At 36.6% G+C, this 24,390-nt stretch overlaps 1 protein-coding gene across 1 annotated transcript; it reads right to left on the bottom strand.

Moving 5' to 3' along the window:
• Positions 1-17,492: 17,492 nt before the first annotated feature.
• On the bottom strand, positions 17,493-22,624 carry LOC105386033 (YY1-associated factor 2). Its single transcript, XM_038111255.2, has 3 exons — positions 22,331-22,624; positions 19,228-19,397; positions 17,493-17,820 (listed from the first exon to the last, which is right to left on the bottom strand). Exons 1-3 carry the CDS (start codon positions 22,464-22,466, stop codon positions 17,716-17,718), a joined length of 411 nt encoding a protein of 136 aa, XP_037967183.1. The 5' UTR covers positions 22,467-22,624; the 3' UTR covers positions 17,493-17,715.
• Between the last annotated feature and the right edge of the window lie 1,766 nt (positions 22,625-24,390).

Here is a 24,390-nt window from a genome sequence, read left to right as displayed (position 1 = left end):
ACGCGCTCTGCGTGCTCTATGTATACATAATATACATATATGTACATAAACTATACGTACATAGCATTCCCCGGAATATATTCTAGTGAGTATATGTACATAGGTCTGGACTGTACCTCATTAAATGGATGAAGTGAATATACAAAATACACTTCCAAAAATATTAACAAGGCAGGCAGGCGTGTGTACTGTAAGTAATTATAATAATATTAACTTATATTATAATTAGTTGGCGACCAAATGGCGTAGTGGTTAGTGACCCTGACTACTGAGCCGAATTTCCCGGGTTCGATTCCCGGCTGGGGCAGATATTTGTTCTCGGGTCTTGGAACTCTTGGATGTGCCCGTAAAATGGCAATAGGCCCGCCCGCCCCCTATTGGGACTAACATAACACTGGCGAAAAGTGGGTGCAGCAATGCACATCTGCCTACCCCGCAAGGGAGTACATTACTACAAGGTGTGAGTGTATAAATAATTAGTTTGGTATTAATTAAATGAATAATTTTTATACCTACTCTGATAATTTGTATGCTGGCAAATTTATTTTGGTGCAAGTACTTATATTATTTTATAAATAAGTATTCACGAAAGAAACTGGACTAAAATTTAACTAAAAGAGAAGGGGAAACTTTCGAGTTCCAAGTTCCAACCGAAAGTTTGATCCTTTTTAGTAAAAAGGATCAAACTTTACAAAGTTTTTACGTCATTACGGACGTCATAGGTTGGTAACCACTTGGTAACAGTTACGTAAATGGAACTTTATCCTGGAACACGAAATAGAACATTGCGAAATATGAAAATAAAGTTGTTATAAAAATAGGCTTTACATTACAGTCAAACTTTTTGGGGTTTTTGTTATTTTTACTCTTTTTGGTATTTGCTTTTAAAATGATATAGGTACTTACGTAAGTATTCCTTGTTACGTAAGAAATTATGGAAAGGTTTTCTGTTTTTTTTAATTTCTATTTTAGTATAAGAGCTACACTTACCAGAAAACATGTATGTAACACCATGTTATGTAGGTATCAACATATTGTTTTTTATTTAAGTTCCTATAATAGTAGCAATAATAAACTAGGTATAGCTCATCTACCTACTTGGCTTTGTTTCTTAATACCTAACTATGTATTATGTTGCATGTGAAATCGACCTTCGTACTAAAACACGCCAAAAGAAAGTAAAGTTAAATTTATATAATTTATATAAATTATACATACTTACTTACTTAAAAAATAATATAATTAGTAATATTTATATTAGGTATAAGTATTATTATGTTTAACACTGGCCGCATTTAAACCGCCACGATCGCTCTATATTCAAAAAGCGTTCATGGGTTCCCAGGAAATTCTGAATTTAGAACAGCCAAATTCGAAATTCAAAACTACCGTTGCATTGCGCATAGGTAGGTAGTATGAAAGTGCCCAAAACTCGTTCTAGGGCCCAAGACGTCCGAAAGAAGAAAAAAAAAGCACATAGCTAGTATACAACATATACAGGGCCGTACGAAAGTTACTGTTATCTTGGCATATCCTCTCTAGGCAACGCGTCTATAAAGTACCGGTTTTATTATCTCAAGTTCCAGTAACAACGAAATGTGGTACTTCATGCGCGCGCCGCCCCCCCCTCTCTGCTATTGTTACGAAGTTCCCATAAAGTACCGCATTAGAGAACGAAAATTATTCTATCTCTGGCCCCGACTTCAAAGTCTTATTGCGGCCAAACTACAAATAAATCCATAATTATTTTTACACAGACATAACCAGTAGAAAATCCCCGATTTTTTGGTGTAAATATATTTCGAAAAACTAGCTGGGAACCCCGCTAAATAAAGGCACTTGAATAAATTCCTTATCTCTCTGGCGTGTATTTTAAATGCGCTACTTTATGGTTGCGTTCGTCCATGTTGAATCGTATTTCCGAGCGCTCGCTCGTTGGCGGAGAAACTCGGTACTTTCTGGGTCTCGCAGCAACCCTTCGTCTTATTCTCCGTCCTTGTCTTACGCGACGGTGGCCTGCACTCCTCTACGATATTGGGTCTCTCCTCCACTGGAATATAACTTTGGCCAGTCCAGTGACTATTTGGCTGTTTTTATAAAAGCGTGGTACAGTTTGTACTGCCGTTTGCTCGACTTGGCAGGGGCACAGTGCTATGCACCAATCAATCGCCTATTTAAGGGGCCGTCCATTAATCACGTGAGTCTCAAAGGGGGGGGAGGGGGTACGGAAAACCTCACGAAACATCACGAGGGGGGAGGGGGGGGTCTCGTTAGACATCACGTGTATTATTTTTTTGTCAAATAGCGCTAGGTATTTCTGAACAGTAATTTTGAACGGCGCAAAAATTTCAACGATTTGTAGTATGACCTTGATTGACTCGTCCGCCGTTGCTAAGCAACGACTCCCCGCGCGGTCCCAAACCTCACCAAATATCACCAGGGGGGAGGGAAAAAATTAGAAAAACGACCTCACGTGATTAATGGAGGGCCCCTAACTTTTTAAATATTTCTCTCCTCTGCGGGTTGGTGGGCTCACATTTATCTAGATGTGCTAAATCTAGATAAGTATGCAGGTTTCCTCACGATGTTTTCCTTCACCGTGAGAGCGATGGTATACAGTGTACTTAAATTCAAATATGTCAGCGCCGGGATTGGAACCCACATCTCTGGCGTGAGAAGCGGGCGCTTACCCGACTGAGCTACCACCGCTCAGTCACCCCTTCATTCCCCTTATATCTTTTTCCCACCCTGTACACCTCGCCTATATAGCTCCACATATTACATCTCCCACTAGCCAGAGGGCATTAAGCCGGCAACGCTGGTCCCGGGCGGCGCTACCTAGCTATAGCGCGAATGTACTTCTGCCCACTTTGAAATATCGCGCGCCCCACGCACACGGACGTAGCTGAGCTTCGTGCGTTCCAATTTTGAAAATATCGCTGGCTGGATGGAAAGACTAGTGGACTTTTTAGGGCTATTTTAATTTTCATTAATTTTGTAGTGAGAGTAACTTTGGGATTAAATTCAAATTTAAAATTTTATTGCCATCAAGTGTACATTTACATTACCATTATATTATCAATTAGCGATCCTTAAGCAGCGTCGTCGCTCGCTTGTCAAATCTGACATAACTTGTATGGATCTGACAGGCGAGCGACGCTGCTTAGATTGTTAATTGCTAATGTGTCGGTGATGGTACGGTAGCTTATGTAACTCTTTGTTGGTGTCGTGTGTAGTCACAAAGAAATGACTGTGTACGTTTGTATCAGCTGACACCGGCTTAGATTCATTGGTGGCATTTTAGTAGAACTGTATGGGTGGAGAAATCTGAATCTGAACACCATCATACAATAGCCGAACCCAATCGGAGGAGTGTAGTTTGAAAACAATCGTTCACGAATCACAATCAACTGACTCAAAAATAAAATTAATATCGGTAAGAGTGCTCAACACAAACAAGGCAAAATTCCGCCAATTCCAAAATGGTATAAGAGACTATATACATACATCCATCCTGACGTCCCTCAGCAGGGACAAAGGGCTTTGAGAAGATTTCTCCATCTGAAGAGACCGTATTGCTTCTCGTATTAATCATAATCAATAACTGGTTCACTATCCCTTCCATGAATAACATAAGTCACAAATACCTACAGACCTACAATAAGTAAGTACCTATAAGTAGGTATAATATATTATTTGTTAGCAAAGTGGCATCATCTACTGTATGGAATGGCTTTATAAAAACCTTACAAGCCATTCTAGTACATCCCAAAACTATAACTATATCGCACATTTTCTCATATCTTATCTAAAAAAAACACGCCGTCAGAAATATCAGTTGCGTCGTTCTTGCTGAAGCCACTGACAGGCTGTCTAGAAGCGGGCGCTTTTTTTACATCAAGAACCCATCCGACGAACGGGAAACAAAAAGGACTGGATTTATATTTTTTTATTATTTTATTTATTCCCTTTTATATCTGGTAGGTATTTTATTTTCGCAACATTTTTGCATATCGCCCGTCTCGCCAAGTTATTGTTTTTATATCGGCGCGGCCGTTTTTTGTTTCTGTGAATTTTCGCGCGCTTTCCCTATGCATTTTTTCTGCTAGAATAACGCGTTCGGATATGCGTTTGTTGGGATTTATTTGGTATATTTGGTGCACGGAATAGTTTCCGATGGTTTTGAAGATAATTCGCAGTTTCTGCTTCTTTTACACAGATTCAAACTTCTCTGTACAATGACTACGTTAACTGGTTAAAAACGCTATTAGCTCAAGTTCGACTTTGTTAAATTTAAAAGCTCTATGCGCATTTATGATTACAAAGAATAAAACCTCATTTCCTAAATATAATATTATAAATGCGAAAGTAACTGTGTCTGTCTGTCTGTTACTCTTTCAAAAACTACTGAACGGATTTGAATGAAATTTGGTATAGGTACATATGGTCTAGCTAGATCCTGAGAAAGAACATAGGCTACTTTTTATCCCGGAATTCCCACGGGAAAACTTTTTGAGGCGAAGCGAAGCTCGCGGGAACAGCTAGTAATAATATATATACGTAACTATAGGTACTAGACCAGTAGTGTTTCTAGGACACAGCACCTGGATAACATAACCCTTGAATTCTAAATTATCATATTCACTGTCCTCATTTCAATACAGCTCACCATTAAATAATTTAATTTATGTTGGGCCTAAAATGCGTGCTGGCGAATTTCCAACCTCGTTTTCCTTCGACCAACCTATGTGGAGTATGCAGTTGCTCTTTTTTGCAATTATAGTAAGGTTCCTGCTACGTAACTGTTATGTAAGTAAATATGTAAGTCGGTAGGTACTATGTTAATCCAGTTACGTAACCATGGGTAAAGACTGAGTATCCTACTTGCTTGTAGTTTGTCATTGTAAAAGTTCGGTATACAGTTGAAAATATACACACATACACATACTCACGCCTTGTACTTATGTACTCCCTTGTAGGGTAGGCAGAGGTGCATTGCTGCACCCACTTTTCGCCAAAGTGTTATGTTAGTCCCAATATAATAGGGAGCGGGCCTATTGCCATTTTACGGGCACATCCAAGACCGGAGTACAAATATCTATGTTTTAACAAATATCTGCCCCAGCCGGGAATCGAACCCGGGACCTTCGGCTCAGTAGTCAGGGTCACTAACCACTACGCCATTCGGTCGTTGAAAATATACATCATACTTAATACTTAGGTACTACCTACATACCTACAAATTAATGATGAGTCTAACACTGTCGTGAAGTCGCTTGTACGATAGATTTATTCTATTGTCATCATTTTTAACCGACTTCAAAAAAAGGAGGAGGTTCTCAATTCGTCGGGATCTTTTTTTTTATATTTTTTTTATGTATGTTCACCGATTACTCCGCCGTTTATGGACCGATTTTGAAAATTCTTTTTTTGTTGTATTGCATTGAGCTCCCAGGTGGTCCCATTTTTTTTCAGAATTTTAGTTCACCCCCAAGGGTGGGTAAAGGGGTAAAAACAGGGTATGAATTTCCATTTTGGGCACCTAGTAACCGATTCTAATGAAATTTAGAACGTAAATATAGTTCTTATAACAAAAAAATATGATGGTGACCTTGAGCTGATCTGATGATGGAAACGGAAGGCAGTCAGGGGAACTCCTCAACGGTATATAGCAACTACTTCGTATTTAGGCTTGAATGATTCGTAATGATTAGTAGGACTTTTTGGTATCATTTGCACCTTACTTTTGATTGAAAATTATTGCAAATATACTAAAAAGTATAAAATAAAATAATAATTTAAAAAATTAAAAAACCGACTTCAAAAAACCACTAAAATGTAAGAAATAATTTAAGGTTTACACAAATTCTACTCGTATGTGACAGTACAAATATACCTAAGCAGGAACTGTTCTTTTTTGAAGTTGGTGCCAAATTTCTTCAGATTACTTTGTCACCGCACCAACATCAAAAAAGAACAGTTCCTGCTTAGGTATATTTGTACTGTCACATACGAGTAGAATTTGTGTAAACCTTAAATTATTTCTTACATTTTAGTGGTTTTTTGAAGTCGGTTTTTTATTTTTTTCTGTATTATTTTAAATTAATATTACTTCTAGCAACTGAGCATACTTTACCCATTTGAATGAAAACGGTAGTTTATTCTGTATTACCAGATTTTCCTATTTATAGTAAATCACAGTATCGACTGTAAAAGCCCGTAAATATGAACGATAACCTAAGTTTCTTCAGAGTATAGTGACTAGAGTGACTCTAGTCACTAGAGTCTAGACCATCTGGCAATACAGGGTGTTGCAAAAAGGGTATAAGTACTAAGCCGAAAGGGACTCAGGGGGTCATTCTGAACAACTTTTGTTCTACGAGTTTTGGAAATTCGCGAAATGGTCACGTGACTTTTTTACTATGAAGTTATAAGTACTTATTTTTAACTGCCTGAATCACCTCCTTTACCCATTTGTGTCTACAAGGGATCTGTATCCAAGGAGATTAATTTATAATGTCCATGCTGCGCACATTGTGTATAAAGTAAACATGCCTGAGGCCTGTAGCGAAATGCTCCAAGTATCTATGCTACCCTGGTAGATTTATACAGAACACGGTATAAAATATTACAATTTATCTAAAAATATACCTATGTAGTGTAAGTACTAGGTAGGGTTTCGTTTTTCCCGACTTTTTTCTGTTCCCGGGAAACGGGAATTTTTTTCAAGATTTCCCGGGAATTCCCGGGAAACGGGAATTTATTTTAAATGATTGGTTTTGCTATTTTCGGGTATTCAAAGTCTATTAAAACACTAACAATTAAATCAAATATACTTTTATCACTCGTATAGGTAGAAAAAAGCAACATTCAGATAAATTAACAACCAAAATGATAATGATTTGTTTTACATGCAATATCATTTGTTTTTCTTAATTGTAAATTAAACAATAACAAAGGTATTATAAATAACAGTTTGAAAATAATATTAATATTACATTTGAGGTTTTAGAAAAATTAATTAATTCAACGATTTATCGCTCAACCTACTTCTTATTTTGTTTTTTTCTATGCGTAAGTAATTTTATAAAAAATAAACGTGGACACAAAACCGGGACATAAAAAAATATGACAGGCGTCACACTAGCGTTAGCTTTTACATACTCTTTGGTAACATTATATTGTATGTAGGCGGTAGGACCAACAGATAAATAAAGATGAAAATATTGAATCAGGAAGAGGTGAAATAAGGTGATGTAGATGAGTCATTTATCTTCAGCTGCGCGAAAACAATAACACGTATGATTTTCCAATAAATTACAAAAAAACCGAGTATCTGATCGTAGATGACAAGCCTGCCGATCATTTTTTTTTGGTTTAAGGTAGGAGAAACAGATAAATAACGATGAAAATATATTATAGAATCGATTAAAAATCAAACCCGGGAATTCCCGGGAATGCTATTTTTTTCCCGGTTTCGGGAAGGACAAATTTCCCGGGAATTCCCGGGAACGGGAAATCCCGGGAACACGGGAACGAAACCCTAGTACTAGGTACGTAACGTTCGTTATTTCTCTGGTTGCCGTCACCTACTTAACATTGGTTTTAGTTTAAAATACATTCAATTTAGGTAATTCAGCAAATTTAAAAAATCGTAATTTAAGAGTCTGATGTTTGAACTGGATTTTTTATATTTCCATGTGTGTTTTTGCATGACTCATGTGACTGTAAAAAAAATTGCGATCGCAATCGGCAAAAAAACACAAACTATATTTCCAACCCTTTCCGTGATGGTAATTACAAAGGACCAACACCGATAGACACCGAATCGGTAACTATAATAATACGAGCTAAGGAATTGCACTGAAATACAACCCAGTATACTATGAACTTTCGTTTCGTTGTTTTTTAGAACTAGCAGTTTGATATGCATGGATGAGTTTATACTGGTTTTAGTTGGCGTGCCCAGATAGTATGATAACGACTTATTATAAATCGCCCTGTCCGTCTGTCTGTCACGGTACACGCGAGGCAAAAAAGTTTCAAGCGTGAGTCTTTTACATTGGCCTCCGGATATAAGTGAGCCTATATGGATGAGGTAATTTTGTTTAGTTTAGAAAAAATTAAGAAAAATGGACGTAATAACACAAACCATACAAAAAACTACTAATATTACGTCCATGTCACGTCCCCTTACCTTAAGTCCATGTTCAACTTTCTTTCTGACACTCACACTCGTCATCTCCGTTCCTCCCATAATCATCTATTAGCACTACCCTCTTTCCATTCTGGTTTCATGTCAGACTCTTTCGCTGTCACCGCTGTGCGCCTATGGAATAATCTTCCCGAGAACATTAGGAAAGCTCCTTCCCGCAATGTCTTCAAGCGACTAACCCGTGCTCATTATCTCAGCAAGTTAGATAAGTAGCATTTTCTTGTACCTCTTTGAATATTATAATTTTGTATGTATTATTGTATATATATATAATTATTGAATTTATAGTATAATTAGTAATTTAAAGTATGTATACATTGGGTTCTACCTTTTTTGGCATAAGATTTATTTGCCTTATCTCGTATTGCATAGTAACGTTTGGTCAAAGTCTCGTTACGCCGAAAATCGTATGGCATAAATCTCGTTTAGTAAAAATATATTTCGCATAACATTGTTTAGCCTAATAATGGTATGGCCAAATCTTGAATAGCCTAATAATGGTATGGCATAGGTTTATACAAAGTAATAATATTCGTTTGGCTTTAACTTTGACGAAGCGTCTCCCTACATAGCGCAAACTGGTCTTGTATTGTTTTTTCTGCTGTTTGGAAAACGCTCCGCTCCGCTTCGCTGCGCTCCGCTTTGGTTTTGATGAACATGTGCACCTAACACGCTCCTCCTCGCTTTGCTCGTCGTCGCACCTATTTTTAGGTTTCGATCTCATGGGGTTTGTAATAATTATATTGGTCGTTAACTTTCGATTTTTTGATCATACAATATCGTGATTTTCGGGATGTAGGAGAAAAATACCACAATTTGTACATTTACTACATACTTAATATATTATTTATTAAGATAACATTAGGAGAAACAAGATTATACATAGGTATAGACGAACATAAAATTGAGCAAACGAAACTTAGGTGTTTAAAGATTGTGCCTAAAGAGTTTTAGACGAAACGAGCCTTATGCCACATAAGTCTTGGCAAAGTGATGGTTCGGCCAAAAAAGTTTAGACCATACGAGTTATGCGAAATGAGTTTTGGTCAATAAAGATTATGCGAGATGAGCGGAACCCATTTTATGTATATCTATTAAGTTAATTATCAAGTGACTTTATTTTGTTTTTGCTTTTTCAATTTAGTAACTACTTTTTTTTTTGTTGCACCTTTCTACTAGTTTTTCTGTACCTCCTGTAGGTTGGCTGGTAGAAAATGCTTTTAGCATTAAGTCCACTTTTTGTACACTTATATTTCATATTTGTGCAATAAAGTATCAAATAAATAAATAAATAAATATTTTTAACAAGCAACTCTTTTCAAACCTTTGATTTTTTACATGATTATATTTATTTCTCATGTTTACGCGATCCTGTCATAAGTTTCCATTGCACAATAACAAAGTATTAACTTCTGACGAAAAAGAGGGGTGTTACAATTATAAATTCAACGTGTCTGTGTATCTTCTGTGGTAGCGTAGGGCCCAAACAATTCTTTTTTTAGTCTTGAGTGTTTACCACATCCGTAAAATATAAAATATTTATTCTTCGTGGATCACAGTGTTGCCACAATTTTTTAATTATGTGTCCAATGAGGAAAAAACAGTGACGAATACACCATTCGATTGTCTGCCTCATGCGATGGTTATGGTAATATTGAAAAAATATATATTGCTTACAGGGTCTTATGCAACCCTGGTATATTAACTTTCAAATTAAAGAGAGCTAATAGCAATTCACAGTCTTTTTCACCCCCCCCTTAATAAATAATATAATAGGTAATATTTACTTACATTTTACATAATACACAAATAGCTCCGAAATCAAGAAGAAATCACGCAGAATTCTTGATTCAGCGGCCTTACCATCACCGATTAGAAATTGGTCCAACTAGTTAATAAGCAATAGACAGTGTCAACTTATGTTTCATTCGTTACCACTACTTACCTACCTTATTATTTGCAGTGTCACTAACCAATTGTGAACAACATAGACAGACAACATAGGAAACGCGACTTGCTACACTTTATTAAACGGTAGTCGAAGTTAGCCGATATCTCGGCCGAAGTTGCGTTCGTCGTTCGCCAGTTGTTTTTCCCGCACACAATTTTCCAACTCATCACATCCGGCGTACCCAGTGTTCAGCACCACACACTAGGTACCTAGAGTACCTACGAGGGTGGATCACCCCCTGGTGTAAGAGCTACCCTCCAACAGAGAGAATGCTGGGTTACTCTATCACCATGATCAAGACTGCTGGGGCACGGGTCTCCTTCCAATGAAGGAAGGGTTTTAGGAATACTCGTAGTCCACCACGCTGGCCTAGTGCGGGATGGTGGACCACTTTATACTGTTATAAAATAGTTTTCTAAACTTTAATCCATAGATTTTGATAAAATTATTACATTTACCAATTTTAAAATTATTTAAACGACTCGTTGACCCTGACGACGGTTTTTATAAGATATGAAGCTATATCAAGTTTTTAGGGCAAATAAGCATCGTTTTCTCTACAACTGACGAAAAATGCACAAACGCATTTATCTTATTTAAACATTATACTTCAATGGTTTCTCGTCACATAGAGTGACCCCGCTGGAACGTTTTTAATAAATTCCAGCGCAGGCACTATCGGGGCGAGCCATTTTTCATTCTACTCATTACATGCAAGCAACCCTTTGCTTCTCTAGCGGGGGAGCGTTCGCAACGAACGGTTATGAGTAAGGAACATTATAATATTAAGTACTAGCTGATCCCGCGAGCTACACATCTCCTTAAAAAGTTTTCCGTGGGAATACCGCGATAAAAAGTGGAGTGCCAGCTAACTTAATACCAAATTTCGTTAAAATCGGTACAGCCGTTTTGACGTGATGAAGTAACAAACATACACACACACATACTCACAAACTTTCGCATATTTATAATATTAGTAGGATTAGGTAGGTTAGGTAGGGTACTTTAACAATGCTATTACGGCGACAATTGGATATTTTTGTAGGAAACTAGAAAACTTACTGAAAACTTGAACGTGCGACTATTGAATAAAAGTAGGTACTTATAATGTTTCCAGTTACCAGGGCCCTGAGTGCGAGTTTTTTAACCTATCGAAAAGTGAAATCGAAACGCAAATTTGTATGGCGTTTTAGACACGCCACCTAGCGGTAAGTAGCTGTACTAGCTCCGCGCCATACAAAATCTGCGTTTCGATTTCACTTCTCGATAGGTTAAAAAACTCGCATTACCAACGCGGATTACGCGCGTTACTTGTGTTACGAAAATGTAACTTCATAAATTATGATTTTAAGGGTTGAATGAATAAACCCCATATATCACATATTTTATACAAGTTTTCAATGAATTGTAATAAATTAAGTAGGTAGTTTTCAAAAATGGCTTAAATGGTTGGGAATAAATTGATATAGCAAAATGTAAGTAACTTAATATTTGTTTGTAAATTTCTTTATCTATTTTTAACAAACTTTCTTCATAAGTAAGTACTTACCTATACTATAATGAGCCAGCATAATGATTTAAGGCAGTTCCTCTCCAGCCAACTTATTTTCCCACCCTGTATAATATTTCCACCTGCAGCGGGCGTTGTTTTGCTGTCGCTACACTAGCCCCACTACGCAACACTCCTGCGGGCATTTTTCATTGCGACTTGATTAAATCCTGCCTCCCGTTAATATACACTGTCTGTACTCTGTGTATCACTACATTGTGTTGCTATTGTTTGTGTATTGTAAATAATTTCCGACATAAGGGTGCTTACATAGAGAATCGGGTTCCCTGTATCTACCTGTACCGGTAACCTGATTATGCGAAAGCGCTCACTCACGGAGCATTTCCCGGATTTTTAAATGTCATGAGCGCTTTCACATAATCAGGATACCGGTACGGGTAGATACAGGGAACCTGCCTCTCTATGTAAGCACTAAGCACCCTAAGTTACCTATATCATAGAGCTAGGTATTTTGTATTTTTTTTATACTTGGCATAATTGGTAAACAATCTTACTGTGAATTTAGTTATAATTTAAAATTTAACAATAATTCATTCACAACTTCATTTCTTTCCTCGAAAACGTTGTTTCGTACCTACCTAACTTCTGAAAATTACATTCTGTGATTAGTATTTTGGCCCCAAGCAAGATACTAAAATATTATGGTAACATTATCATAGTTACAACTACAAGTTACAACATTATTATAATTTTATTTTTCTAAGAAACTGAATAAGTTGCCATCGGAACTTGGGAACCCTAGGCTATAATTATAGAGCACCTAGACGCTCCTCTTCTCTAGAATGCAACATCGTTATTATTAACTTAAATATTATGTAGGCAGTAGGGGTAATGGTTACATAACGTAACTAATAGGTACTTAGGTAAGTATAGGTAGTTATCTACTACGTAGGTAAATAAGAAGGGAGGTCTCTGCTAGTAAGCTTTTTCTCTGAAGTTAACGGTTCAAAGATAAAACCAGATAGAAATTAAGACTTACGTACATTCCATTTATGAATCAGTGTAAAATTAATTAAGTAAGTAAGTATTGTTAGAATCGACGTGGAATCGATCCTAAAACCGTCATATTTTATATGCACATAGCTTTTCTATGTGACACACCATAAAGATAGATAAGATAAAAATTATTTATTCGGTGTCGGAAATACACACAGCAAACAACAAATAAAACAAAAGAACTTATATGACTAAACTTATAGGTAGATACTTAATATTACACATTCAAGTGATAACGGTGTGTGTTGTCCACCTGTCTCTCTCGAGTGGAACCTTAGTGCATTTCCCCAAGGTCTAAACTACCTTCTTCCTTGGACCATTTCCACTCCACGTCCTCTGCGGGTTGGTGGGTTCATATGATGTTATACATTGTAACTCAAATTCAAACTAATTGGTACACGTAAGCGCCGGGATTCGGACCCGCATCTCTTGAAAAGCGGGCGCTTACCCGACTGAGCTACCACCGCTCTCATTCTTTTGTTTTTTTTTTATAAAGCTAGACTCTCCAGAGCCTCTAGTAAGGGATTTGCTAATTTTTAAAACAAAAAAATTTACGTTTTCTCCTGTCATCTGCATACATTATACGTCAAAAGTTTCATTATAGTTTCCGCAAGAGGCGCCACTTAGTATGCGAGAAAACGTAAACTTTATAGTTTTCGCCAAACTATCAAACCTGTACTAGACCCCCTGGCTTGAGAAGCGAGCGTACCCGACTGAACTACCACCGCCGCTGCTTCATGACAGCTCTCATTCTTTTGTTTTTTTATGGAGCTAGACTCTCCACTCCTGTCGGCTCGAAGGTAGTTTTGTTTGAAGTGGCGGCGGCGGCTTGTCGCATCCGTGGATTCCTCATGACAGTGCGACGACTTGGACGATGAGGATACTCCATGCTCGGGATTACTGTGCGGGTTGTTTGTGAGGAAATTACTTGATCATGGGATTCATAGACGGTCGAATGGTGTAGTGGTTAGTGACCCTGACTGCTAAGCCTAAGGTCCCGGGTTCGATTCCCGGCTGGGGCAGATAATTGTTTGTAAGACAGATACTTGTACTCGGGTCTTGATATTTATTTTTAGTATGTATTTATTTATTTATGTATTTGAGTAGATATATCAGCTGTCCGACACCCATAACACAGGTTCTGCCTAACTTGGGGTCGAGTGGCCGTGTGTGAGATGTCCCCACATATTTATTTTTATTTATTAATGGGTAACTAATGTGATCTGGACCGACGACCTCAGGCGGGTAGCCGGTAGTAGCTGGATGAGGAAGGCGAGGACCGAGTGTTGTGGCGTTGCTTGGGAGGGGACTATGTCCAGCAGTGGATGATTATTTGCTGATGATGATGTGTTCTGGAGTGGACACTAGGCAAACGTAGTGTACGACGCCCTTCGGCTAGATGGGGTGATGACTTGCGAAAGGTGGCTGGTGATGATTGGATGCGGAAAGCTATAGATTGCATCCATTGGCGTGTTTTGGGAGAGGCCTACGTCCAGCAGTCTGACTGCTTTAGGGTGATGATGATGACTTGTACATTAGCAATCGAAAATCCTAAATAGGTTGTCTATCTAACAAACATTGTCAGATTACAAATTTGTCCATACAGATTACCTATGTCAGTTTTGACACATAAGTAATGCTAGGATCTCGCTAGGATCGTTGATTGCTATAATGTCAGTTAACTCCACCTCCGGTGAACTGCCTATTGAATTACTATCAAGTAGAGTTGATAATATTCGTGATTCGCACATGTGTACAGTGCACGAAGTATAGTCGAAGTAGGGTCACCTCATCGCTTAGCCATATCGGGAGCTGCGCTGGATGTTTTTTTATTCGATAAACATTACATTACGCTATTAAATCAATGCGTAAAAAGTTCATCCGATGTTGGCTTTAGGTAGATAGATACAGCATATATATACTTACTGAGGTTTTTTTATTGGGACACTATAAATTAACGTTGAATTAATATAATTATTATAAGGCTAACACTAAGATGCATAAAGAATCTTTAAGCTTATGACGGCATCGCATCGGCATTAAATGTATTGCTGCCTTGCTTTGACCGTACACGGACAGAAAAAGACAGACATAGATTTAATGCCGATATTTTATCTTAAAGTTCATTTCTGGAAATGAGCATAAATTGAGTACAGATAAGGGAAGATAATCACAGAATTATGGAAATATTCTATGTATAGGTAGGAAGGTAATTTTTGAAAATAAAAACTACCAAATTTGTTTTCCACATCCTTTATATACAGTACAGTGAATATTAGATACTTAGAAATAATTAACATTAGCTCTATACATTCAGTAACATTTAGCTAAAATCATACACAGTGAGCTCGAAATATAAAAATATCGATCTTTGCCAAAGCTATTGAAATACTCCTAATAGCGTTATAGTAGCAAACTATAAAATTTTCGTCCAAAATAACCAGATGACTATATTCTAAAAACTAAATTTTACCATATACCTAGGTAGTATTAGAACAAATTATGAAACGACCAAATTAAAAAGTCCTGTCGAATATCGTAATTTCATATATTTTTAAGTTGCCGAAAACATAATATTTTTGATGATCACAGGATTTGTTGGTCCTTAAAATTATCAGAATTCATAAAGTACTTAAGTTAAAATGTGATTACGACTCAAACCCACTGTTTGCTATATCGAGGCGTATTTCAATATTTTGACGTGATCTAAATTTTAGAGAAAAAATATTATTAAAATCTACACAACTAGATCTGATACTTACTAAATCCAAATCAAACAAACCTAATGAAAAATACTGACCAAAATTATGTTATGATGTAAATTTTCCGTTAGGAATTTATATAAAATAAAAACCATTAAGAATCATTGTAAAAAAAAGCTGTAGCTTTTAACTCGTACAAAAATTTTACTGCAAAAAATACACAGTATTCAATGTTTATCACATGATATTTCAAAATTTCTTTCGGCATGAGCGTTTTACCACTAATCAGTTCTTATCGAGACAATTCAGAAAACAATCCAGACTGGAACATAATAAGTTATCATCATCATCATCATCAGCAACCATCTGCATACCTAGCATGGGTCGCAAGTCACTCACTCACACCGGGCGGATACGAGAGTGAGCGCGACGGAAAACTTTTGTCATGTCTTGACGTGCATGTCTCACGCCCTATGATAGTCTAGCTGATAGTCCAGTCTACCACGCATATATCTGACCAACCCTGATGTAAATGTACGGCTGAGTAATATCAGCAACAAGTTTAAACTAGCAGTATGGAAGATGAAGCTTCTTATTAAATAAAACCTAAATGGGATAATTTGGGCGTCAGATATTTGCATGGTAATTATAAATTAACTACACCATTACCATTAATTCCAATCATAATTTTCGTAACCCTATCTAGTGTCGTCGGTATGGTCTATAATTGTTTTTGTCGCATTAACTAACTTAACAATAATAAACACAAAACGTGTTCGGTGTTCTTCTACAGAACCAAGTCAGTCGCAATACACTATTTTAAGTCACCTATTTGCAATTTGTAATTTTTACAGTAGTACCTAAAAATATTAAGAAATAAAAATTAAATAAGTATATTTTTAATCCGTAAGTATCATAATTCATATTGCAAGTTTAAAAAAATGAGATGCGAAGTCAGTTTTTAAAATCATACTGATAATAATTGGGGAACTCACACTAGTCATTTGTAAGACTTGAGACTAATCTAAGGTTATTAAAGTTAAAATAAATACCTACTTAGTTAAGAGATGGAACACAAAAAAGGATCGCTTACTTGGTAACTAAACTTTTAGAAAGTTATTATGTAAAAAAATCTAAATGAAGTAAGCCAACTAAACAAGAATAAATACTAACCTACACAAAAGACATTCAATGAGGAAAAAAAATTAAATAATAAATATTATTATGCCAACTTATTATTAAAACATTACCTAAAAAAATATCGCATTTTTATCCAATACTTCAGTCACTATACAAAAAGTAAGAATATTTTTGTATATAATGGTTAAGGGCTTGAACACAAAACTGCGATGCAACGTCGCATAGTAAAAATGAGCGACAGTTTTCAGGGGAAAGGGCCAGGCCACAACACTGCGTTGCGACGTCGCATCGCAAAAATCTGCGACCATAAATCAAGCATTTGTACGGGAACACTTCCAAAACAGTCACAGAATTTTGCGATGCGACGTCGCAAGGCAGTGTTGTGGGCCGGCCCTTACCTGGAGACGTCGAATCTCAAAGTAATGCAGTAAATTTTGCATTCTGACGGTATTGGATGTGCGATAATCGCAGTCATTATAATATTATTACTATTACATAAGGGTGATGTTAATAATTGCATCTGAGTAACTGGAACCTCCTTCTGAAGACATTTGGTATGAATTATAATTTAATTTATTTATAAATTAATAGTTCTATATTTAACCATGGAGGAACGAATGAAATCAATACTTAACAGCTGCAAAATTCGCGATCGGGTTGATAGGATAAATTTATAAAAGTACTTTTATGTATCAATTTATGTACAAATTGTAAAAAAATGGCAGTGACCGGCTGGTCCCAACTGTTTTAAGACAAATTTAAATTAAATAGGTTTTTTTTTAAATAAATGAATAAGAAATCGAAATTGAAGGAATAGGTTGTAGAAAAGTAGTAAGAAAAAGTAAATATCGAGATTTTTGTCAAGAATAACAGTTTTTCTAAGACACAAACGAGCATTGAATAAATAGAAGTTCATTAGCAACATTCGCAATATTATTGCCTTTTGTGTTTAGGAAATACAAAAAATATCAAATCGCGTGCGTTTCTAAACTAGTTACAAATCATTTACAAAATCCCTACATAAAATTTAGTGTTTTATTTTTTTTTAAATAACGTTCTTTTAAAAAAGCATGGAAGTATCGAACTTATTTTCGCGCTGAACATTTTATATAAAATCAGTATACCGCTGAGAATCCACAGTCTACGGGCGTGCATCATTCGAGGACTCGACGTCACTGGAACTGCTTGAAACAGATTTCTTCGGTTTGTATTCTGTTATGACCACCGTTACACTGTTCACCGTGACCTGATGAAAAGAAAAATATTAAGAACTGCATTGTAAAATAACAGATTTTTTGTTCTTATTTTAAGATATTGGGATTGGAAAGAATGATTTAGATTTGAAAGACCATAGTGAATAAACCACATATAATGGGTTCTTAGGAAACGGTCACAGGGAAAGCTGTTAAAGAAATTGAGAAATTAAGTAATGGACGACCATTTCGTTACGTCCCCGAGACGCAAAAACCCATTTGATTACCAAGGGAAGTTGTTTATTTAGGGCACACGTTCCTTATTCTGAGAAACCCGTAGCTTTCAAGTTAATAAGCTCTGGATATATTCTAGTCGTAGCGTAGAAAGCAGAGTTCTCGGAAATCATTTTGCTGGTGACAAAGGGAAAGCGGTAATTGTGACTTTTGAGTGTCAAAAGAAAAGTCTTTAATGATGCTAATTGCTTTCAGATATCAATGGACTTTGAACAAGCGAGAACTGAAATGGTGTTAACTATTCCAGTTGTCAGGAAAAGGTTACTTTGAGAAAAAAACTAGATCGTTTAATTATACAGACTTTTACATTGGATGTGCAGTTCCAACTTATTTAAAGACACGGTTAGGAAATACAAATGTTTACAAGAATATGAATGATAAATAAAATGTATGAAGAATTAAGAAAGTAGTTGGAAATATACGCTGGCTTTTCTGTCGACATTTCACGAATTTCCAACAGTCGTAGATTTGAAATTGTTCAAAATGATCTCAGTCACCTCTTTTTATTTTACCATCCCATTTTTGTATCCCCCCGTATCATAACTACATCACTGGGAAAACCACAGACATATATGACAAGATTCCACAAATGCCATTTTATAATGAAATTATTATTAATTTTAAAAAATTAAAAAACCGACTTCAAATCATTTCTTACTTTTTAGTGATTTTTTAATTTTTTTTAAATTATTATTTTATTTAATGGTTTTTAGTTTATTTCCAATATTTGTCAATCAAAATTAAGATGCAAATGATACCAATAAGTCCTACTAGTCAATACGAATCTCTCTGTTCTCTTGACTGCCTTCCGTTTCCATGGCGGAGTAATCGGTGAACATACATAAAAAAATACATACAGACGAATTGAGAACCTCCTCCTTTTTTCGAAGTCGGTTAAAAAGTTGATCATATGATCAAATTTTTGGCGGAGTTTTTAAAATAGCGATCTCTAGCTCACATGCTGCTCAAGCACATCCACATAAACACCACTGCTACACACATCACACACAACACGTCCCCGGATTTATAACAGATGTATTTGGTCCCTTCATCATCAGGGATCGCTATTTTACAAACTCCGCCTGTATACTTTTAGGCGCAGGCCACCGTACACATGGGGAATCTAGTGTCATACATGTCTGTGGAGAAAACATTGCACAGCATACCTCTCTAGTCTGCGCGGAGCTCCTATCCACATTACTGAGCCGCGGGGGCCGGCGCTTCTTCTTGAGCGAGTTGGCCGAGCGGGGGCGCTTCTGGGAGCCGGTGGGGGCGGTGCCGGCTGCTTGCGCCGCCGCCAGCGCCGGGTTGATGCGGGGCTTGCGCGTCGATGTGCCTAGTCGGACAAATATACAGGTGTAGTAAAAGTATATTTACCACTGTAATAGGCCAAAAGAGATACTTGGGGGACTTTTATTCTACAACTTTTCGGGAAAAAAAACTAGCTTATTATGCGACTTCATTTATATTCCCATCATCCTTTCCTAACTTGCACTTTTGAAGCAGTTAACGTTCGACAAGTTCAATATGAGCAGCATCAAACATTAATAGCAGCCCGTAATAGTCACTGCAGGAATGGAGCCTCCGCCGTAACTGGAGGGTTTTCTATAACTCCGCACTCACAATGCGGGTTGAAAATATCATAAACAAATGTTTATCAACAAATATTCGCCGGGATTCAACCCTGGGACCTTCAGCTCAAGCATCACTGTTACTAGCCGCTGAGCAGCATTAATACTATCAATCCAAAAGACTTCAATAATTGCAACAGAGCAGCTCATTCGCTATAAAGCATATTGAACAGTAGAACACTGTGGTGTAATTTGTCAGTAAGAGCCGAGTGCCCCGGGCGCCCCCGGGCCCGGGTAGTGCGCTGCCATGTTTGTGGGGCGCTCGGGCCCGAGGCCTATTGTAGTCTATGCGGCCCTGGTGGATTGCTGCGGTACTCGAGTTATTATTTTTATTTTGGCGAAAACTTGGCCGTTTTTAAGGGTAAGAGCGTGTGTCTGAATGTGCTTGTTTTGTTGCTGAGGTGACTCGTTTTTGAGTGATATCTAGTCTGGTCCGTGATTCATCGAAATCGGTTTAGCCGTTCAGAAGTTATGCATACACTTAAAACTAAGTGCTACTGTAATTCAGTAATCGACATTGTTATTTTCGAATTTCAATTGAAAGATAACTTCGAAGGCTGTCAAATAATTGGTCTTTAAGAACGAAAGCTAGCACAGCACAGCCTTGAAGGCATCACTAAACAATGACCATTATTAAAGAACTACCAAGTATGTACTACCTACATTGAGAAACATAACAAAAGGCGATCTAAAAACTTTATCGTCCCACCGTCGTAAAACAATCGACTTGGGTCGCCTACAATCGATACTTCGTAGTACCGCAGGATCGTATAAAGCGTGCGGAATTTATTGAAATAGCCCCGAAAAGCCCCAAGTTGAGAACAAAGGAGGACTCTAAAAGGGTAGATTTAGGAATAGTTGCCCGGTAATACTGGTAGTGGCTTCAGTATTCTGTATGGGCTATCCAACTTTGCGGATCAGACTTTGAAGTTTCGCATCCTACACATATGATATTCTATGTGAGTTTAGTGTTAGTAGGACTAGTGAGTATCGTGGGATCTTAAATAATTTACAGCTTTTGAATTCTATGTGAGTTTAGTGCGTGTACGGATCGTGGGACTTAATGTAGAACTTTGATAGTCGTAGAGTAAGGTATTACGTATTGAAACACTCTGGGCAGAGAGCTATTTATAAATGAGGAATTTAGGTAACATATTTTTTACAATACTGTAGGTACTAACGAATCGGAAGGATTGATAAGCTGCTTAATACAACTGTTAATTACTATCTTTACAATATTCATCACGACTCATTTAATTCCAACTAGTTCCATGAGAAGTCTGTTTTTTTTGAAAATGCTTTTGCACAATATAGGCCACATCTACAAAATACAGAGTGTCCCAAGTTAAAGTGTACGCCCAAATCATAGTGACACAACTCATCATTCTAAACAACTTTTGTTTTAAGATAGTTGCGAATTTTGTTTTTGCTAACTCATAGAAACTTTGTTGGTTATGTGATTTTTTACTATATGTAGATAGTAGAATTTTTTTTTCACGTATTTAGAATAAAAGTTGTTTAGAGTAACGACTTGTGCCACTATGATGGCATGATATCCGAATGGATGTGCACTTTAACTGCATGCACTGCATTTAAATGCATTAAAATTCTTAATGGTGTGAAATTAGGTAAGTACAGTCAACATAAGAGATTAGTAACCATAACCACCCACAGTGCAATGCAAACTATTTGATTCTGACAGGTGAAATTACAATTTGAATTCGGTTAGTGTTTGGGGGGGGGGGTGGATGGATAAATATTATTGGATATCTACTAATCTACGTATCTCTTGTTCTCTCTTTTGCTGACTAGACAACGTTAACAGGTCTATTGCACAAGTAGATGAGTCTACCCCTACCTGCAAGTAGCTTACTGTAAATTTTGTAAGAAAAACGTTTTTATTTACGGCAAATAAAATGTGCAAAGAAAAGCCAATATACGGACGTCCTCTTACATACGTCACATATCACACCAAAATCGTTCCTACATCAATGAAAGGTCAATGTTTGCATAAAAACAGTTTCCATTGTCAAAAGCAGCGCAATATACGAACATACGAAGTGCTATTTATGTAGGGGACTTTTCTATTTAGTAGGGTTATGCGATCGCAGCGCGCGATAGCGATGTGGAGGAAAAAGTAACTAACTTTACGAGGGAATTTGTTTACATTAGCATAAAGTTTTATTTTACACCGTTGTTTTACGTATTCTAATTAAACTTACGATATTATAAATGAAAGGTTCGGTAGATATAGTTTAATGAGTTCATAGAAAAGAAACAAGACACAAAAATATTGCATCAAAATTACTTAAAGTTTACATTAAGTATGGTTCTTATTTGAACATTATAGGGTTTACTTTACTCTGGCAATGCGTACCTTTGTATAACCTTACCCATTATCTAACGAGACTGTTTCTAATCAATAATCATGGATGAACTAACAAGAGCAGACTGATTTATTGGCTCAATACATAGCATAGCTATAGGTACTATGCAGACATTACAAAGGAAATTCACATTTGAATGTTTGGCTACGTGTCCCTACAAGGGAATCATTTGGCTCACTAAATACAGTCATGAGAAAAAGCATATTTTAAGGAACTCTGAGGCCATTAGATGAATTTGAATGTGGTGTTACCTTTTCTGACATCACACATGGAGCATTTGAATGCTTCTGCATTATTTCTGTATGTACAAACGCTGCAATCCCAATAATTCTCCTCAAGCACTTTTGACGGCCTTTTGGCTCTCCGAATTGCATTCTTCTTGTCCATTTTCACGCACTTATAACTAAATCTTCACTTAATAACGTTAATCATGACACTTTGTAGAAACCACATGAGTTTTTGGCTGTAAAATTACGTTTTAAAATCATTATTTATGTTTTCGTTCGCGAAAACCTATCTGTGTAAACGCCATGACAGCTCGTCAATGTTGCGTCGGCAAAACGGTTTCTAATAACTTCGAAGGCAGCACTGTTTTATCAACTTAACTTAGTATTGCATACAACCGATAGATGGCGTTAAGGAATAGTTTTTACAAATATTTTCAGTCTTTGAAACGAAATCCTGAAAATGAAAATATTTACGACTATTGGTAGGTGCAACGTAGACTTGTAAGGCCAACTAAGTACGGTACTAAATTTTGTTTATATTTAATAACTTAAGTATATTTAGTTTTAATTTTCTGTGCCCGACAGGGTCCATAAAGTTCCTATTTTAATGTTTTGTAAAAATTATTTATGCTATAAATGATTAAGGGTCACTTTTACCAAACGCTAAAAAGTATTAAAAATCGTAATAAAATCACATGTGTGACAGGCTACTAAATAAAAGTTATCATCTAGGAATATGAAGTACTTACCTACTACTTACTAAGTACAATATTACCGAGGAATGTATGTATATATATGTACTTATAACTATTAAGTATAAGTATTTTATTCCCATTTTATTATTATCTACCTTTACAAAAATTGTACTTACTGGAAATTTATTCGACATACGGTGAAGGATGGTGAGTAAAAAGTCTACGATGAGTTGGTGTTTTAGTGGGCCATACCCACCAAGCCACCAACCTATTTGCCATAAACGATGAAGTTTGTTTTTAGTTTCACACCTGTACCTATTTAAGTATCGTCAAGTTAAGTTTTTTTAAATCTTGCAGAATTTGACTCCCTCCGGTCGCCTTTCGGCTAGATAATGAACCTATCATCATCATCATCATCAGTCATCAGCCTATATAACAGTCCACTGCTGGAACTAGGAATCTCCAAACCACACCACTGGATTCGATCCTTCCTTACAAGCCACCTTTCGCACATAGGTACCCTGTGTACATAATTAGATTACCTAATAGATTATTTAAATGACATGCAAATTGAAGACCGATTTTAAAAAAAATGGTTAAGTAACAAATAAGGAATATACAGGATGTTGCAAAATTGGTTTACTAAGCCGAAACCTACATGTGCAGCATGTTATATCTAAGCCCGAAACTGAAATCAGAATTTGGAAATTCGCGAAAAAAAAATGTTTTTTTCCATAGTAAAAGTCACGTGACCAACAAAGTTTCTATGGAAAATTAAATTTTTTTTCGCGAATTTCCAAATTCTGATTTCTGTTTCGGGCTTAGATATAACATGCTGCACATGTAGGTTTCGGCTTAGTATACCCTTTTTGCAACACCCTGTAGATATAGGCTTACTTACGAAATTGAAAAAAAAAGAAGTAATATGTACATACCACATTCGTGACTAACACAAAATGTTGAACATGTTATTTTAAAATTGTACAAAAAATCTCCTGGCATCCATAGAACAGTTCCCTAGACCGAGAAAGAGGCCGAGGCTTGTTCTAAGAAATGTGAACCTTTTTTTGTCGTTGGATTTGTCGGTATCTGTCAGTGAAAAAACTTTTACAGTCAGTGCAGCGCGTGAATTTAGACTCTATTTATAGAGTGGTTACGTTAATTTTGCTCTGCACGCCACCTGCATAGGGTCTCAACCATGGATTCGATATTTAAATAGTAATACTGTCCGTTAGGTTAGTGTTTGTCATTACCGGTCTGTTAAGAGGGGCTGAGAATCTAGCTAAGCATGAACTAAAATGTTACTCAACAGTAATTCAGATAATTACTTAGGTAGTGCCTATTTATTTTTAATTTTATCTTGTTATAAGTTTTTCTGTTAAGTAACTG

The sequence above is a fragment of the Plutella xylostella genome, chromosome 28 (genome assembly GCF_932276165.1).
Source record: "Plutella xylostella chromosome 28, ilPluXylo3.1, whole genome shotgun sequence".
Classification (NCBI taxonomy): domain Eukaryota; kingdom Metazoa; phylum Arthropoda; class Insecta; order Lepidoptera; family Plutellidae; genus Plutella; species Plutella xylostella.
The sequence above is the reverse complement of the archived record's forward strand: the minus strand, read 5'-3'. Positions and strand labels throughout refer to the sequence as shown.

Bases quoted from the DNA above. Each gene is read 5' to 3' on its own strand.
- LOC105386033 (XM_038111255.2), bottom strand. From the start codon at position 22,466: ATGGACAAGAAGAATGCAATTCGGAGAGCCAAAAGGCCGTCAAAAGTG. The intron at 19,398-22,330 runs GTAACACCACAT...TTGTCCGACTAG, and splicing joins CATGTGTGATGTCAGAAAAG to GCACATCGACGCGCAAGCCC. The intron at 17,821-19,227 runs GTATGCTGTGCA...TCTTTTCATCAG, and splicing joins GCTCCGCGCAGACTAGAGAG to GTCACGGTGAACAGTGTAAC.